This window comes from Carcharodon carcharias, chromosome 2 (assembly GCF_017639515.1).
Source record: "Carcharodon carcharias isolate sCarCar2 chromosome 2, sCarCar2.pri, whole genome shotgun sequence".
NCBI classification, from domain to species: domain Eukaryota; kingdom Metazoa; phylum Chordata; class Chondrichthyes; order Lamniformes; family Lamnidae; genus Carcharodon; species Carcharodon carcharias.
The window spans coordinates 126,511,238-126,526,810 of NC_054468.1; the positions used below are offsets into that span (position 1 = coordinate 126,511,238).

General features: G+C 43.8%; 1 protein-coding gene across 3 annotated transcripts in view; it reads right to left on the reverse strand.

The window, feature by feature from the left end:
* Positions 1-15,573, reverse strand: part of dtd1 (D-aminoacyl-tRNA deacylase 1) — a 207,290-nt gene that overhangs the window by 172,093 nt on the left and 19,624 nt on the right. For all 3 annotated transcript variants that reach the window (XM_041207251.1, XM_041207268.1, XM_041207259.1), the window contains one exon: positions 12,734-12,969. In XM_041207251.1, the coding sequence (XP_041063185.1) occupies positions 12,734-12,969 (236 nt within the window). The remainder of the gene's footprint in view (positions 1-12,733; positions 12,970-15,573) is intronic.

Genomic DNA, 15,573 nt, shown 5'->3' on the forward strand with positions numbered 1-15,573 from the left:
TTTCGTTATTTACCTCCTCCCCTTTCGTTATTTACCTCCTCCCCTTTCGTTATTTACCTCCTCCTTTGCGCGCGTGCACCAAGTTCACGCTAGGCCCGCTCACCCTCTTCCCCTCGCCCACACAGGCAGCGCTGAGCGCTTCCACTCGCGTTACATGCTACAGTGCTGATCGGGGCAGCGGGCGGCTTTCTGATCGCCTCGGGGAGCGCCCCAGCCAAGGGCAAAATTCTGCCCTGTGTGTTTTACTGTTGCCTTAATGGAGATGTAACTGGGAGTTAGATTAATTAGGGGTGCTAGAAGCTATAGTAGTAATTTGTAGACCTATGTATGTGCTTAACATTTTTTCTTTTATTAATAAATGTTTAATCTAGGTGTAAAAACTGTCTAAGCCTCAGTGGCCTTTTTACCGAATTCAAAGCCTGCATCTTGAAATAAATACAAATTGAAAACAGTTATGGCAGCTGCTTCAAGTTTCCCTCTGGGATTTGGGCAGCTTAGCATTTACCACCTGCGGTGCCAAAACAAAATTCGGGGCTCTGTGCAGAATATATTTGGAATTCCCGGATTGGTGAATCTTAAGGTTACGAGTACAAGAGGCATTTTGAATTTTGGAGTTGGTGTGAGGGATTTTTAAAGTGGTGAGGCTGCAAAAATGGCTGTATCCATGGCTAAAACTTTTTTGGAAGTGGAAGGTATAACTGATTGGATTACAGGAAGTATCTAAGGGTAAGTTAACAAAGTTGGCGGATAAATTGCAGCTGAGGTTACCTGTAGGGGGCAAAGAAAACCAACATAGTTGAAGTGATAGCATGTCATTTAAAGTTGGAAGTGATACCTGACACTAGTGAGTCGCAGCTGGAGGTAGTGAGACTTCAATTAGAAAGGAAGGGGCTTGAACTCGAACAAAATAAGGGACTGAGAAAACTTGAATTGGAGGCAAACAAAAAAGAAAAAGAATTGGCATTGAAAAAGCTGGAACTAGAGGCAGCAGAAAAAGAAAGGGCAGTTCAAAGGGAGCAAGTGGAAAGGCAGGAGAAAGAAAGGAAACTGGAACTGGAATACCAGGCAAGAGAGAAGGATAAAGAAAGAGAGGCAAAGGGAAAGGGAGAAGGAACGAGAAAGGGAATACCAGCTTAAAAGGCTGGAAGTTAAAAAAGAAATCTCAGATTCTGAGGAAAGTTCTGATGAGGGAAAAACCTTTAACCCAAAACACAGTGGGGAGATGTTTAAATTTGAAAAAGCTCTTCCAAAGTTTGAGGAAAGAGATGTTGAAGCATTCTTCATTTCATTTGAGAAGATAGCTAAACAGATGAAATGGCCACAGGAAAACTGGACATTGTTGTTACAATTCAGGTTGGTGAGTGGAGCACATGAGGTTTATGCTTCACTGTCAGAAAAGATGTTGGTGAACTATGATGTGGTAAAAGAGGCTATTTTGAGTGCACGCGAGTTGGTCTCTGAAGCATACAGGCAGAAATTTACGAATATGAGAAAACAGCATGGGTAAACTTGTATTGAGTTTAAGAGAGTAAAACAAAGTAATTTTGACCTGTGGATATGGGCATTAAATATAGAGACAACACATATGCAACTCTTAGAGAAGTAATTATTTTGGAAGAATTTAAAGATTCAATTCCTTTAGTAGTGAGAACTCGTGGAGGAACAGAGGGTTCAAATGGTAAGACAAGCAGCAAACATAGCTAATGATTGAGTTAGTTCATAGGGCTAACCTTCCTTTTTGGCGCCCTTTTAAATCAGAAAAGGATAGAAAGCGGGAAGGTGAAAGGAAGGTGGATAGTCAGAAAAAGGAGTAGGTGAGAAGTCGCAGCAAGTTTTTTCTCAGAATAAAAGGAAGTTGGTGAGGGTAGAAGCAACATTCGAAAATTGAGGTATTTTCATTGTAATAAAGTTGGACACACAAAGTCAGTGTGTTGGAAATTGCAGAAAAATCTGTTGGAATTATTGGAGTGCAGGAAAGTTCTAGAAGTAAAAGTACTGTGGGTTCTGAGGTTCAGGCACAGGAAAAACCAGTGGTTTGTGTACAGGTAATACAGGAAGAATCAGTGATAGGTAAAGAGTGGGAATTCACAATTTACCCAAGAGAATTCTGAGGAGCAGGTTGTAGAAATGTTTAAGGGTTTTTTCTCTAAAGGGCAAGTCTTTCCATGTGTACAGGTGGAGTAGATAAAAATGTTAAAATTTTAAGAGACACGGGGCTAGCCAATCCTTAATGTTGTAGGATAGTGACATTTGTTGTTCAGAGGGAGTATTGCAGGAACAGGTGATAATAAGTGGAGTTCATAGAGACGCTAAACCTATTCCATTATGGAAGGTAAAATTTAAAGGGTAAGTGAAAAACAGGGGAGGTGATTGTGGGAGTGGTTAAAAATTGCCCATTGCAAGGGTTCAATTTATTTTGGGTAATGATATAGCTGGGTCACAGCGGGTGATGCCTATGGTAGTTGAGCAGCCTGTAGAAGTGTTTTTAATAGAGGTGTTGCAGAGAGAGCATCCTAGGTTGTTTCCAGATTATATGGTAACAAGATCACGGGCTCATAGGTTGAAACAAGAAGGACAGGAACTTCAAAGGCAGAGAGAAGATGTAAAAGTCCAATTAGCTGGCACTGTGTTTGATAACATTGTTCAGGAAGAAAGACTGGAAGACAAAGCAGCTGAGGTATTTAATTCACGGCAGTTATTGGATTTGCAAATTAAACAGTTATATCAGACAGCTTACTCAGAAATAAAGGCAGAATGTATCCCAGAATGTTATTACCTTGTGGGTAATGTTTTAATGAGAAAATGGCAGCCGTATCATGCTTCAGCAAATGAGAGCTGGAGGGAGGTCCATCAGATTGTAATACCATTTGGATATAGAAATGATATGCTGAGAATTGCTCATGAAATTCCAATGGGGGGACATTTAGGAATTAGAAAGACACAGGCTAAAATACAAAAACATTTTTATTGGCCTGGATTGCATAGGGATGTAGTCAAATTCTGTAGAACATGTCACACATGTCAGGCGATAGGGAAACTCATTTTGAATTCGACTGTTCAGGATATCGTGTTACTTTCCTTGGATCTTTTAAAATCTATGGGCTGAATTTTGCCGCCCCGACGTCATCCCGCCCCATTTAAATTATCAGGTAGGCGGAGGGCGCAGCAAAATCAGCTGTGCACCCGTTGACCTGTCAATGGCCAATTGAGGCCATTGACAGGATAATTAAAACTATTAAAGGACCTGCCCGTCCAACCTTAAGGTTGCTGGGCAGGCCAGGAGCCCCAGCGGGCTTCTGAAAAAACATGAAACCTCATCCACTGGCGGGATGAGGTTTCATGTCAGGTTTAAAAAGCTTTAATAAAGTTTTAATGAAATTTATTAACATGTCCCATCTCGTGTGACATTGTCACATGAGGGGGACATGTTAAGGATTTTTTTATTTTTCTTTTTTTAATGTTTGAACAACTTTTGGTGATCTCCCTGAGGCAGCACTTACCCTCGAGGAAATGTACGCTCTTCTGTGCGTATGCGCAAAAGAGCGCACTCTCGCATTTGGGGAATCCACCCCCCCCCACCCACACAGGGAGCACATAGCGCTTCCCGCCGGGCGTCACGCTGGGTGGGCCTTAATTGGCCCGCCCATTTAAAATGGCAGCGGGGCCCACTTCTCCGGCGGGGATCAGCTCCCCGCCTGCCAGAGATTGGGTCAGGCCCACCCACCCGGTAGGCAGAAAATTCTGCCCTACGTGTTTTACTGCTGCCTTAATGGAGGTGTAACTGGGGGTTAGATTAATTAGAGGAGCTAGGAGTAATTTGTAAACCTACGTATGTGCTTAACATTATTTCTTTTATTAATAAATGTTTCATTTCATTTTGTAAAAACCCTCTAAGGCTCAATGGCCTTCTTTGAATGAATTCAAAGCCCGCATCAAAATAAATACAAATTGCAAACAGTCGTGGCAGCTGCTTCAAGTTTCCCTCTGGGATTTGAGCAGCTTAGCATTTACCATCTGCTGTGCCATAATAGTTCTCAGGGACAGTCCCCAGAGAAGCTTACTGTGTCTCCAGACAAACAATGTTGCCGGATACCCTAACTGGTAACTTCCCTTTTTGGAATATGTCTAATGCATGAAGTGCAATGTGGAGCACATCGTGTAACTTACCATGGATACAGGTCTCTGATAATCGTCTAAATACTAATAATAATAAATGAGAAAAATTTACATCAGATTCAACTATAGTTATTACAATAGTTATCACAGATGGCACAACACAACTGCAGTTGTCATAGCTACGATGCTGACTGAATGGTGTATGATTTGACCCTCGTTGCAAAGTGAGAATGGGGTTGTCAAGAAAGCCTAATTGCTGCTTTAACAACCAGTTTCGTAAGAATTTTCTATATTTATGACCAACCGGAAAGAAAACATCTGGATTATGTTCAACCCGAAGGTCGGTATTTTCCATTTCTAGTGGAGGCAGGGCATCTATAGAAGACCACGAAGGCATTGCTAAACATAAAGGCATTCTTACAGCACCTGCTAGTTCATCTCTGACACCAATTCCTTTCGCAGAGTTCAGTTGGCTCAGACAAGGCTGAATAGACAGTGTGTACAAAAAGCTGTTCTTCCATGAACAGTGTTATCGTGTCATGTCTAAATGGCCTTTGAATGTGTTTCAACAGTTTGACGTCAGACCCACAGTAATTATAAGCCTGTTTGTTTTGCATTAGCCATCTATATGTGATGAAATACTGGTTGATTAACAACTTTTGCCTTGCTATGTTGCACAACCAATGTTTTCAGTCCTCACTACTTTTGCTGCACACCCACCCAGCATGTCCCTGGATTCAGTTTACAAACATGGTTACCTGAATATATAGGGCATGTTAGGGCTGCCTGATGATGGAGCTTTCAGGGTCATAGCAGTTATTACATATCAGATAAAACTGAACTGCGAAAAAAAAGATGCATTTATTGCCAAGCGATTATGATGAGAGGGAATGATGAAAGTTTATCTTCTATAAGCTTTTTTTTAATAATCATACTTTGTACCTCCCTCCCCCTTTTCTAAAGCAGATTTTATTTTCTCATTTCAAATTGGGAGAATTCAGGAATTGGGGGAAAGCAAAAAGCCAGTAGAGAGATAGAGGAGTAGAGATTGGATCTCATGGCACTCATTTAATGGGCGGAAAATGGACACAAAGAGGGTTCATTTTGGGCACTAACATCCAAATCTCATTTAAGCTGATTTTGCTCGGGGAAATTTTCAGGAATTCATGACAGACGCCTAGAGCATAAGTAAATGAGGGGCCGTTGCTGGTTTTAGGCCCCCCTCTACCGAATTAGACCTCGCGGGGTGAAGCAAGAGCTGGGCCTGTTTGTCTTGGGATTCTTCAGTAACTTGAGACAAAGGATATGTTTTACAAATGGTTTTCCCCTTTTTAGAAAGGTTTCACGATGTTCTAGTCAGCCTGGCGCTCAGCACTCCACGCTCCCCTTGCCGCTCTCCACCATCCCTTGCAGGACTCAGCCTTGGGCTGGCCTCTCGGTTGGGGCGAGCAGTGCACACTCTGTCGGAGTGGCCATTCCAGGGCCAAAAACGGGCCCAAAGCAATTTCCACCTCAGAGTGCGTGAAGGAGAAAGGAAGCAAGTGAAAGACCGTGTTATGAAAGATGGAACAAGCTGGAGGATGGAAACAGGAGAGGTATAAAACATCAGGGAGGGCAGGAACGAGCTGAACATCAACAACCATCCGAAGTGACAACAGACAAGAAGGCAACATTTACCATTGCTGAGAGGGAACAGATGCAAACATTTGAAGACAGATCCAGCAATGCGATCTGCTGCCCCTGAACCTCTGACTCACTGGGCAAAACTAAACCTTCAGAGGCAAGTTCTTAGAAAGATAGGCTTTTATATCCACGCCACAGACTATAAAATATGGTTTTGCCCAGGATCTAATCTCAGCCCATTAATTCAGCCTGTCGCATTAGACATTAGTCTTCAAGCCAAAGCAGCACAATAGTACAGAACTAGTCTAGAACCAGGCTGAATATGGTAGGTTCAGAGGGGAGGTATAAAAGTAAATAAGAGAAGCAAAGAGAGGGTGTGAAAAGAGACTGGCAGCCAACGTAAAAGGGCATCCCAACGTCTTCTACAGGAATATAAACAGTAAGAGGGTGGTAAGAGGAGTGGGGTCAATTAGGGACCAAAAAGGGGATTTATGCATGGAGTCGGGGGAATAGCTGAGGTATTAAATGAATGCGTTACATCTGTCTTTACCAAGGAAGAAGATGCTACCTAGGCCATAGTGAAAGAGGAGGTAATTCATAAGAGTTTAAAATCAATAAGGAGGAGATATATCCAAGAACTGGATGAGATGCATCCAAGGATACTGAGGGAAGTGAGAGTGGAAATTGCGGAGGCACTGGCCATAGATTTTCAGCCTTCCTCAGACTCTGGGCTGGTGCCAGACAACTGGAGAACTGCAAATTTTACACCCTTGTTCAAAAAGGGTATAAAGATAAGCCCAGCAACTACAGGTCAGTCAGTTTAACTTCGGTGGTGGGGGAACTTCTAAAAACAATTCGGGACAAAATTAACAGTCACACAGACAAACGTGGGTTAATTAAAGAAAGCCAGCATGGATTTCTTAAGGGAAAATAGTATTTAACTAACTTGCTGGAGTTTTGTCTGAAGAGGTAAGAGAGAGGATTGCTGAGGGAAATACAGTTGCTGTGGTGCACATGGACTTCCAAAAGGAGTTCAATACAGTGCCACACAACAGGCTTGTGAGCTAAGTTATAGCTTATTGAACAGAATAACATGGATACAAAATTGGCTGAGTGACAGGAAACAGAGTAGTGGTTAATGGATGTTTTTTGAGCTGGAGGAAGGTTTATAGTGGAGTTCCCCGGGGGGGTCAGTGTCGGGACCCTTGCTTTTCCTGATATATATATTAATGACCTAGACCTTGGTGTACAGGGCACAATTTCAAAATTTGCAGATGATATGAAACTTGGAAGCATTGTGAACTGTGGAAAAGATAGTGTAGAACTTCAAAAGGACAGAGACAAGTTAGTGGACTGGGTGGACAGGTGGCAGATGAAGTTCAATGCAAAGAAATGTGAAGTGATTCAATTTGGTAGGAAGAACATGGAGAGGCAATATAAAGGGTACAATTCTAAAGGGAATGCAGGAACAGAGGGACCTGGGTGTACATGTGCATAAGTCATTGAAGGTGGCAGGACAGCTTCAGAGAGTGCTTACTAACTTTTCCTGATATAAACTAACTTTTTCACTAAAGCTTACAATATTCTAGGCTTTATTTTTCTTTCATGGGATGTGGCCAACTCTGGCAGGGCTAGCAGTTGTTGCTCACCCCTAATTGCCCTTGAATGGAGTGACTGGCTAGGCTATTTCAGAGGGCAGTTAAGAGTCAGCCACATTGCTGTGGGTCTGGAGTCACGTGTAGACTAGATCAGGCAGATTTCCTTCCCTAAGGGCCATTAGTGAACCAGATGGGTTTTTACAACAACTGATGATAGTTTGATGGTCATCATTATTGAGATCAGCTTTATATTCCAGACTTATTCATTGAATTTAAGTTCCACCACTGCTATGGTGGGATTTGAACCCACAGCCCAGAGCATTAGCCTGGGCCACTGGGTTAGTAGTCCAGTGACTTTATCACTACGCCACCATCTCCCCACTATTATTAATAGGGACATAGAGTACAACAGCAAGGAGGTTATGTTGAACATGTGTAAGACACTAGTTTGGCCTCAGCTGGAGTATTGCGTCTAGTTTGAAGTGTCGCACTTCAGGAAGGATGTGAAGGCATTGCAGAGAGTGCAGAGAAGATTCACAAGAATGGTTCCAGGGATGAAGAACTTCAGTTGTGAAGATAGACTGGAGAAGTTGGGGCTGCTTTCATTGGAGAAGAGAAGGCAGAGGGGAGATTTGATAGAGGTATTCAAAATCATGAGTAGTCTGAACAGGGTAGATGGGGAGAGACTGTTCCCATTTGTAAAGGGATGGAGAACGAGAGGGCACAGATTTAGAGTAATAGGCAAAAGAAGCAATATTGACATGAGGAAAATCTTTTTCACGCAGCCAGTGGTTAGGGTCTGGAATGCACTTCGAGAGTGTGATGGAGTCAGGTTCAATTGAAGCAGCCAAAGGGGAATCAGACTGTTCTCTGAAAAGGAAGAATGTGCAGGGTAATGGGGAGAAGGTGGGCAAATAACATTAAGTAAATTGCTCATTCGGAGAGCCAATGCAGACATGATAGGTTGAATGGCCTCCTTCTTCTTGTAACAATTCTGTGATTCTGAGTACACTTGTTACACTACATGGAATAGGGCAACTTGGAACAACTCTAGAATGTAAAATCCTTCTTACGGCCATTGTTTTCTCAGTACCTGCAGTTTGCAAAGACAATCACATTGTTAATCAGTTGCTTGATAGCACAGAACTTGAATATCACTGAAAAGAGAGACATGTTGCCAAGGCTTTTCATCTTGCATTCATCAGGGCAAAAGCAAGAATGCCAAATTTCAAAGGTCATTCCAAAATTGGACAGCACTTGCTGTTCTATAATAAAGCAGAGAAGAGTGCTGATTGGTTGGCAAATCAACTCTGATTGGCCCAAAGTTGCCATTGAGGAAGCAATGGGATACTATAGGTTCCCCATTCTTCCAGGTTACTCAAAGAAGGTGCAAGATTTGAGTATATTCCTTTTTTTTGCAGAGAACATGTGCCTGCGTATGATTGTATGTCGCTTCTAGCAAGCATAAATGAGCAATGTTATGAGCTTGGCAGATTATCTTAAATTGCTTGTTATTGTAGCCATTAGCACACTCAGGATTGTTCAGCAAGTGCTGCCCAATCATGGAATCATGTTTGAGATTTGGCATTCATGCCTTTGTCCTGATGAATGCAAGATGAGAACTTCAGCAAAATGCCTCTCTTTTCAGCCAGTCAGTTTGCTCAGCTGACATGAATCTGAAGGCTCAAAATATATTATTTGGATTCATGGAGCTACAAGTGATGCAGTACTCCCTCTGTGAGGGAAAACCTGCTAGAGAAAAGGGCAAGAAGAGAACAAACAACACTGTTTCCTTTTTATGACCAGGAGCTGCCAAAGGTTATTCAGGAGCAGGTCTCAATGTGACTTGCAACCTGTAGTAATATACTGAGCAGCAGAAGCAACAAATTTAGATGTCGGAAAACTGGAACAAAAAGTATAAATTACTGTTAATGCTCAGCAGGTCTGGCGGCATCTGTGGACGGGGAAAGATTTCAGGGCAATGACCTCACATCAGGACACAAAATGGGTTTGCCAAATAACTCTGAGGACACAATCCTGAGTGTGCTCATAGCTACATTAACAACCAACTTAAGATAATCGGTCGAGCTCATAATGTGGCTCATTTATGCTTGCTACAAGTGACATATATTCATACACAGGGACCCGTTCTCTGCAAACAAAAGAAATATGTTCAAACTGTGCACCTTTTTTGAATTACCTAGGAGCTTGGGGAGCCTATAGTTCCCCATTGCTTTCCCCATGGCAATGTCTTGGCTAATCAGAGTTGACTGGCCAACCAATCAGCCCCTTTTCTCCTGTGGTATAAATTGTTGCGATTGTTTGAAATTTGGCATTCTTGCTTTTGTCTTGGTGAGTGCAAGGCAAAAATGCTTCGGCAACATGTCTCTCGTTTCAACCATTTTCACATTCTGTACTACCAAGCAATTATTAATATTGTTTAATAGAAAAGATTCAAAAATATTCTAACTTAGCCGATTTGTGATGGCAAGACATTAGGCTCGATCAAAACATTCAATCGAAGCAACAAAGCAATGTCATCTAGATTAAATAGATTTCTAAATAAATTCCTCTTTTAAGCACATATTAGTTTAGCCATTTAAGAATCCTAAAGACAATTGCAGGTCTCCAGTGGGAATAAAAAGCGGAGGAGAAGTATTTTTAAACACCGTAATCATTCAAATGCAAGAGTCCTTTCAGTCGGAAAATGGTTGACTGTAGTTCCCGAACACCTGTGTCCAAAAAAACATTCACTTCCTCAAACAAAATTGAAGAGTCTCAGGGCTTACAGTCAGTTAATAACACTAAATGGACTGTACTCACCTGCACTGCAAAATACTTGCACCTCCGTTGATTTTGAGATTTCAGTGTTTTTCTCATTATAATGAGATGCGGGCTGCAATGAATCTCTCAATGCAAAAGGTAATACTACAGCCAAGGTGTAAAAGCCTTACACGGAGATTGTGTTATTATGGGAAGCCTCAAACAAAGGTGAGTGTTTAAATATGATGCATTTAACAAAACATATTGCAGTTTTCTCAGTCAAATAAATCTACTAAAATATTTTTTCACAACTGCAATATATGTATCTGTAAGTAAAGACGGAAATAGGTCAAATCCAGAAACATATTATTGCAAAGATTTTTAATAAATTTCCTTCCATCACTTGGTAGTATAGAACCTGAATATTGCGGATAAGAGACATGTTGCTGAAGCCTCTCATCTTGCATTCATCAGGGCAAACGCAAGAATGCCAAACTTCAAAGGTCATTCCGAAATTTGGAGGCACTTGCAGAACAATCCTGAGTGTGCTAATAGCTACAATAACAACTAATTTAAGATAATCAGTCAAGCTCATAACGTGGCTCACTTATGCTTGCTAGAAGTAACATACATTCATACGCAGGCACCTGTTCTCTGCAAACAAAAGGAGTCTGTTCAAGCCTTGTACCTTTTTTGAATTACTTGGAAGCATGGGGAGCCTAGAGTTTCCTGTTGCTTTCACCATGGCAGCATTCAGCCAATCAGAGCTGACTTGCTACCCAATCAGCACTATCTTCTCCTGTAGTATAAATTGTTGTGATCATTTGAAATTTGGCATTCAAATGTTTAAATTTCCTTCCGTGATAAAGACTCATTAAATTTAGTATTCATGACATCAGGTGCTAGACATCACTTGCCTGTGATGAAAGAGAAAATCCTGACAGTGATCCATGCAAAAAAAAAATGACGAGCAGATAGGGAGAAACTCTTTCCTGCAACCCGAAGCTGCTCTCACTTTGTAGGTTGCTTCCCACCTCTCGCCACTCATCTCCCCAGCCCTCCGTCACAGTGCGGGTTTGAGAGGGGGAAGCGGCCAGCTGGAGAGTCGGCCAGTGGGAGGGTCAGCGACAGGTGGGATGGTCGGGGAGCAGAAGGGTCAGTCAGTAGAAAGATTGGGGAGCACGATGGTAAGCAGGCCAAAGATTCAGGGAGCAGGAGGAGCGGCAAGTGGGAGAAGCAGGGAGTGGAAAAGGCGGCAAGTGCAAGAGATGGTGAGCAGGAGGTGAGTTGAAAGAGTGAGCATATTTCTTGATTTTTTTTCATTTATTTTGTTTTGAAACATATTTTATGAATATATTACAAACTTATTAATGGACAGTATTTAAATTTGCAGGGTATAATGTTTCAATCTCTTTTTCTGATGAGCAAGGTCCTTGCACCATCTGCCAATGCCTCCCTTTTTCTCTAATAAACTTTTAAACCTGTGCTTATATGCCACAAAAATTTGATTTGGCCAACAGCAAGAAATTGAACATCGCATTCACATGGGCACAAGAAATCTCGCAGCAGCAGCAACATATCGCGATACACCCCTCCCCCATGCCCATGCCCACCCTGAGCCTCAATCAGGTGCTCATTCCCCTCCCTCCAAGCCTCAATCTGGCGCCCATGCCTCCCGGAGCTTCAATCCTGTGCCCATGCCCCTCCCTCTGAGCCTCAATCCTGTGCCCAGGCCCCTCCCTCTGAGCCTCAATCTGGTGCCCATGCCCCCCGAGCCTCGATCCTGTGCCCATGCCTCTCCCCCGAGGCTTGATCTGGTGCCCATGGCCCTCCCTCCAAGCCTCAATCTGGTGCCCATGACCCTCCCCTGAGCCTCAACCTGGTGCACATGGCCCTCCCCCTGAGCCTCAAACTGGTGCCCATGGCCCTCCCCCTGAGCCTCAATCTGGTGCCCATACCCCTCCCCCCAAGCCTCAGTCTGGTGCTCATGCCCCTCCCCCCAAGCCTCAACCTGGTGCCCATGCCCCTCCCCACCATGCCTCAGTCTGGTGCACATGGCCCTCCCCCCAAGCCTCAATCTGGTGCCCATGCCCCTCCCCCCAAGCCTCAATCTGGTGTTCATGCCCCTCCCCCAAGCCTCAATCTGGTGCCCATGGCCCTCCCCCCAAGCCTCAATCTGGTGCTCATGCCCCTCCCTCAAGCCTCAATCTGGTGCTCATGCCCCTCCCCTGAGTCTCAATCTGGGGCACATGGCCCTCCCCCTGAACCTCAATCTGGTGCCCATGGCCCTCCCCCTGAGCCTCAATCTGGTGCCCATGCCCCTGCTCCAAGGCTTGATCTGGTGTCCAGCATCAACAAGATGTTTTGCATTGTAAGTAAATAATGAATACATATATTGAATTGTATAACTAAGTTTTATGCAGAGAAATAATTATGTTGTATTTCAGGGGGTCCCTTGGAAATGAGGAGGTTGCTGGAGGAAGAGTTTTGTGGTGCTCTGCCCCAGGGTCTGTGATGGTCACACACTAATCGAATGAGTCATTAGTCTACAAATAGCCTGTCAGGAGAAAAAAAAAATTGGACAAAAGGATGGCCAATCCATTAGCTTTTAGCTGAAGTTAATTCCCCCATACCTTTCACAAGCTCCGGTTTGTAGGCCTTTCTGATGTGTTGTAACAAGCCGTTGTAGAAGGTCTCCGACTGCTCAGCTCCCATTGCCAGGTGGAAATCAGGCTTGTTGCCCTTCAGGACGCATTGCAGTGTGAACTGACTAACAAGGAGAATCTCGTACTGCTTGTCCATCACACTCTTACACCAGTGCTTCCCATTTTCATCCTCAAACAACCTTAAGTTCAGGATCTTGCGAACCCTGATTTAAAAACAATGGATGGTTTAGGAAAGCATTCATGACAAACTACTCAAAACTTTGTTACTAATTCCATGATTTTATTAATGTCTTAACCTCGCTATTTCTGTTGCAAGAGTGTTAATGAAGGTGCAAAGTTATAATGCCCCCTACCACTGCTCTCTAACTAGGAAAATCAGAGCTCCACACACACTTGCACACAGACACACAACACAACCACCATGCACACCACACACATCACAGATACACAAACACCAAACATACATACATATGACAGATACACAAACACCAAACGTACACACATATGACAGATACACACACACACACACACACACATCACACATGCACTATACACCACAGATGCACACACACACACACCCCCACAGGTACAGTCACCGTATATCCACCATATATACACATATATCACAGATACACACATACTCGACATTGCCATACATACACACAGACACCACACTTATCACAGATACACACATACCACATATTTACACAAACACACACACAAACACCACAACACAAACAAAGACACAAATTGGGTCATATAAACAACACTTCCCAAATGAAAGAAAAACAGATGTTTAAACAGTCCTATCAAGAAACTTAAAGGCAGTTGATCACTTAAATAGTCTGTAAGCTTTAAAAGGTCAAGTGTACATCTCATCCATCCAAATACTGTCTCAAACCAATGAATAATTGAGATATTCAAGAAAAAAGAAAGACTTGCATTTATATATTGACTTTCACTACCTCAGGACAACTGTGGTCACTGTTTGAATGTAACAAACTGCAGCAGCTAACACACACAAACAGCATCATCTGTTCCTTCTTATGATGTTGGTTGATGGATAACTAGTGGCCAGGGCGTTGGGGAGAACTCCCCTGCTCTTCCTCAAAATAGCATCGTGGAATCTTTCACGTCCACCTGAGAGGGCAGACGGGATTGGTTCTTGAACCCACACGCTTCTGGTTCACAGACAAGAGTGAGGAATGGCCGACACCTATGGAGAAGAGGAAAATCCCAAACCTGTTGCACATGATGGTAGCAAAAGTTCTAAAAATGACCTCAGCACCCATCGGTAGGGTGGGGGTATAAAATACAGCCAGACTTTCCACCTCACTCCAGATAGTTCCCAGTACACCTCCTGGCAAATCAGATTGTTCACTATGGCCATCTGGTGATGTCAGGATTGGCCTCAGCTGTGATACTCCCAGGTCTAAAGAGCCTACAGCTACGTGCACATGAATAATTGGCTATTCGAGTGAGATAACAGGGGCAAACTGGGTCCAACAGGGACAGGATTATTAGCCTCCACCGGGGCTGCGAACGGAAGTGGTCAGGTGCTGAATATAGCCCAGCCCCATCTTAGCCCTGGGCCATTTTCCCAGAGGCGGGATGGGTGGGGGGCAAGCAGGGCTAGCTATCCACAAGTGGTAGGTGGCCAACTGAAGTATTGAAAGGACTATTGAGGCTGATTGAAGGAGATTTTCCAATCGGCTTCCAGCTCCCCAATGGTGACAGTGCAGCAGTGAGGTGCCAGCACTCCAGGTAGATCTAGAGGCCCTCCCTATCTCACTGAGTCCTGCAGCAGCCACAGACCCACCTTGCAGTAGGCACCCCACTCCACTCAACCACTGCAGTGGCCTGGCCACAAAGTCACTTTTTTTTTTCCAAACTTCAAATTTAAAAATGTTGGTGAGAGGATGCCTCCATTTTGAAGTGCCCTCTCTTTCACTTAACCTGCCATGGTATCCTTCTGCTCCTTTCAAGCTGGGTAGCCTCCTATTGGTCCTCCAACTCTGCAAGCCCACCCGCCAGCCATCCTTAATTGGACGGCGAGTCTGCCATCTGACCACTAATTGGCCAATTCAGGGGGCAATCACAATGAGTGACTGTTTCCCACACTGTGCAGGCTTCCAACCCATATTTCAGCCTGACAGCAGGTCTCAGAAGCCCACAGGGCTCAGTACTTTCAAGAGCAGACATCAAGTGACCACATTGGCCGTGTCCAGTCCGTATTTTAATGAGGGTTTTCCACATGTTCTGGGGTAAAATGAAGCCTGGTTGTTGAGATGTTGGGTTGGTGTTTATTTGGGAGGGTGCTTTCTACCCAAAACTTTCCTCCAGGCTTCATCAAGTGTTATGGAATTGGGGATGTTCAATTCATATCCAGACGGGATTTTATCGAGCCAGGAGGCAAGTTGGGGGTCTTGGAGGTCTCTATGGATGGGGATTGCTGCTGATACAAATTATTTCTCTGCATGGACCTGCGTTCCACCACATGGAGGGAGGGGTGATATTTGAGAGGGCTGGTAACCACTGAGCTGGAGTTGAGATCAAGAGTTCCAGAGGTTATCCTCAGTCCTGAGTGAAGTTGTGTATTTGGTCTGACCGCTTGAGGCCCGTACAGGTGCGCAGTGATCAGCTGTCGAGAAGACCAGAGCTACCGCAGAAGTGGAGAGGGCAACAGCTTTCTCACCCCCAGCTTGTGCTGGCAAGCTTACGGACGATGTTCATTCATGTCTTAGCCTTCTTGTCAGTCTTTCGAAGGTGGTGCTCATAAGTTAGGGAGCAGTCAAGGGTCACTGTAA